General features: G+C 40.8%; 1 protein-coding gene across 1 annotated transcript; it reads right to left on the bottom strand. All coding sequences in view use genetic code 11, as the record gives it.

The window, feature by feature from the left end:
• Positions 1-474: 474 nt before the first annotated feature.
• EGR_04630 (Peptidase inhibitor) lies at positions 475-1,678 on the bottom strand (the record flags this gene model as incomplete). The annotated part of the gene is made up of 4 exons (XM_024493879.1): positions 475-721; positions 796-905; positions 1,133-1,369; positions 1,535-1,678. The coding sequence occupies 4 exons, from the start codon at positions 1,676-1,678 to the stop codon at positions 475-477; spliced, it is 738 nt and encodes a 245-aa protein (XP_024351632.1).
• Between the last annotated feature and the right edge of the window lie 1,182 nt (positions 1,679-2,860).

The raw sequence follows: 2,860 nt of genomic DNA, 5'->3' as shown, positions 1-2,860 counted from the left end.
TAAGATTAGCCGCTTGAGTACTTGGCTGTTAGCCAGATTGGTCTAAAATACCCACGACCTCGTGGCAAATTTGACCCAATTTCATCTCGAGATCGCCAATTTTACCATGGTGCTTGGCTTGGATAGCAAATGACCAGGCACGATACAAATAGCATTGTATTCAAAGAATGCACAATTTGAATTGTTGGGTAAACACAAGCGTGTTAATTGTAACATTGTGGAACACACTCGTCGACCTGCGGCGTCAGTAGGGAGAAGCGCTGCCATGTCACTTTCTCAAAACATGGGGATAATTGTTTCATTGATGAAATTTTACGCATTTGTGAACAATAACAGACGAATAGTGGTGAAGAGCAATAGGAGAATGCGAACTAAAATACAAGCTACTTCGTGTTGGGAGACGAAGTTGTTCCATATCAAGCGTGTGCGAAATGAGATTGGTAAGTAATAAAGTCTTTGGTTGTTGAGGCATGCTTAGGCGAAAGCATAAACCAGAATTGTAGCAAACAAGGCCGTTCCTCCCACCCAAGTGATAGAGGAGGTGGATGTTGTACCCGATGTATTAGACGACTTCGTTGTACTGGGTTTACTCGGTGCAGTCGTTGTAGTCGTTGTTTGAGGACCTCTCTTGGAACAAAGTTTGTTTACACACGTAGTTCCATGTGGACATTGACTGCAACTAGCACCATCTTTATAAGGTTTTGTATGTGCGAAGTTACCCCTGGGACAAAAACATCAGTGTTAATTATCAGCGTACAATTCTCACGGAAAGTAGTTTTGTATAATCACACTCACGGTGGTTTATATTGGCACGCCATTAGGAATATCGGCTTTGGCCAGTCTGGTTTTATATTATCACACCGTTTAACAGCGCACCCAAGCTCTTCAGACGTTGCCCAGACCACCTATTTATCACAGAGGAAAGGCCGTTCTTATGGAGGATATGACAGAGCTATCTATTACGTAAAATACGGCTTCATAAATTACATGTAGCTCAAGTGATCACATAATAACTGAATTCTAGCAATCTCTAAAATATGAGCAGAAAAAATGCAACTGCGGGAAAATGCATAAAATATTAGGCAAAATTAAAAACTTCATTTAGAATGTTAGAGAAAAGTCATTGCTTCACCTGGGTGTAGTGTCCACAGACTTTACCAGATGCACATGTGTTGTTTGCATATGTGTAATATGCAACCTCGTTCCACCACCCAGTTGCCTGTGCGACCAAATTGCGTCTTGAACCTCCAGACAAGGCAAGATTCTGTCCGGTACCACTGTATTTCGGATGTTCCTTCCAATTTGGGTGTTCAAACTTGCACCTCGCTACCCAGTCAACTGCCAGATTTTCCAGCGCTTTGCTGTACACCTTTAGCAATATACTACAATATTAGCATCATCTTCGAAAGAGGAATCGCAGAGCTAGGTTACGCTTTCTAAAGGGGTTTTCGTATTGCTGATGCCAAAAGCAGGTCATGTTGGGGAATTCGTGGAAGATGTGGAGCTTGACTTATCGCACAAATTAAAAACTTACCATTTCTAACATATTGGCAGCGGAAGGTTTTACAGATCCCCTTTTAATGTTGTGGAAATCAAGAAGTTCTTTTTGCTCCTCACTATTCAGAGCTTCCGAGGCCACAAATGTAATCAAGACTAAGGAGTAAATAAACTTGATCATTGTGTCTAAAAGAAATAAGGAATGAGTGGTCAGTCTAATCTGCATTGAGAAAATTAGGTAAACTCACAGCTGAGTAGCAAATTATATGCAATGCACGAATGTCTATGCGCAGTTATTTTAATTGTACTTCTTACCTACTCTCTGGTGAAATCGGATCACGTGCAAATAACGTTATTGGTAGGGAGAGAATTTGTTACATTTACGAAAGATGAGCAGGTCTTATTTTTTGATTTTGAACAAACATTACATATTAAGGTAGCCTTTATTGCCTTTAAAGTGAACATTCCCCTTTTGGTTCCTGTTCTTTCTCTTCCTAGTGAAGTGTAAACTGATGCCACTTTCTCGACAAATTGAGCCGTTTTTCTTTAGTGAGTAAAAGATTCTGACCATCATTACTCTACCACGGGAACTGCTGCGTGTTTGGGTGTCGAAACTGACAACAGCAAGCCCATCAAATCGTCAACTTTTCCAGATTCAAATTGTGCTTTTGTTTCAGGGAAAGATGTATGCTCAAGAGAAGTAAACCCTAATTATGGACACATTTGTGAGTCCATTTTGCTATTTCCTTTGCAACGTTCCATCGCAGCACAACAGTTGTTCCTTTTAATATTCCGACCTTAAGTTCCTTTTTTTTCTGCTCCATTTGAATCAATAAAAGTGTTCACTAACTCGGGACTTTAACACTACGTTGTGATTTTCCTTTTAAATAGTATAAAAATGTAAATCAGGAAATACTTCACTGTTTCCAATAAAGGTGGCAGGTTCATTTCGGTATATGCCGTCTCAAGAGTTGGGGAGGTTGGGAGGTACTTCTCGCAGATGGTGGAAAGTGCGTTGCCTGAGGTAGAGATGTGGGAAAGGTGCTATAGTTTGTCACACAACACCTCAACTTGTGGAGTGCCTAACTTGTGATGTTTGTCCGTATCTTTGTTTACTATCTCCGATACTAAGAACGGCTAAATAAAGGCAAAAAATTTTGAGTTCTTATGTGCATTGATGCTTGCCGCGGCTTGGGTCGTTTCGACTTAATGCCTGCTTTTAGCAGTTTTTGCCTCATTATAGCCAACCAGCCCAGTAGACATGGGTGTAGATAAGAAAGAGGATTGTGTGTCCACTTTAAAATGGAAAGCCGTAGCTGGTGACTTCTTGAGTGCCACTGATCTAGTAGCGCATGGGACAATG

Source organism: Echinococcus granulosus (assembly GCF_000524195.1).
Source record: "Echinococcus granulosus chromosome Unknown EG_S00030, whole genome shotgun sequence".
In the NCBI taxonomy this organism is placed as follows: Eukaryota; Metazoa; Platyhelminthes; class Cestoda; order Cyclophyllidea; family Taeniidae; genus Echinococcus; species Echinococcus granulosus.
Note: the sequence above shows the minus strand (reverse complement) of the source record. Positions and strands in the feature narration are given on the sequence as shown.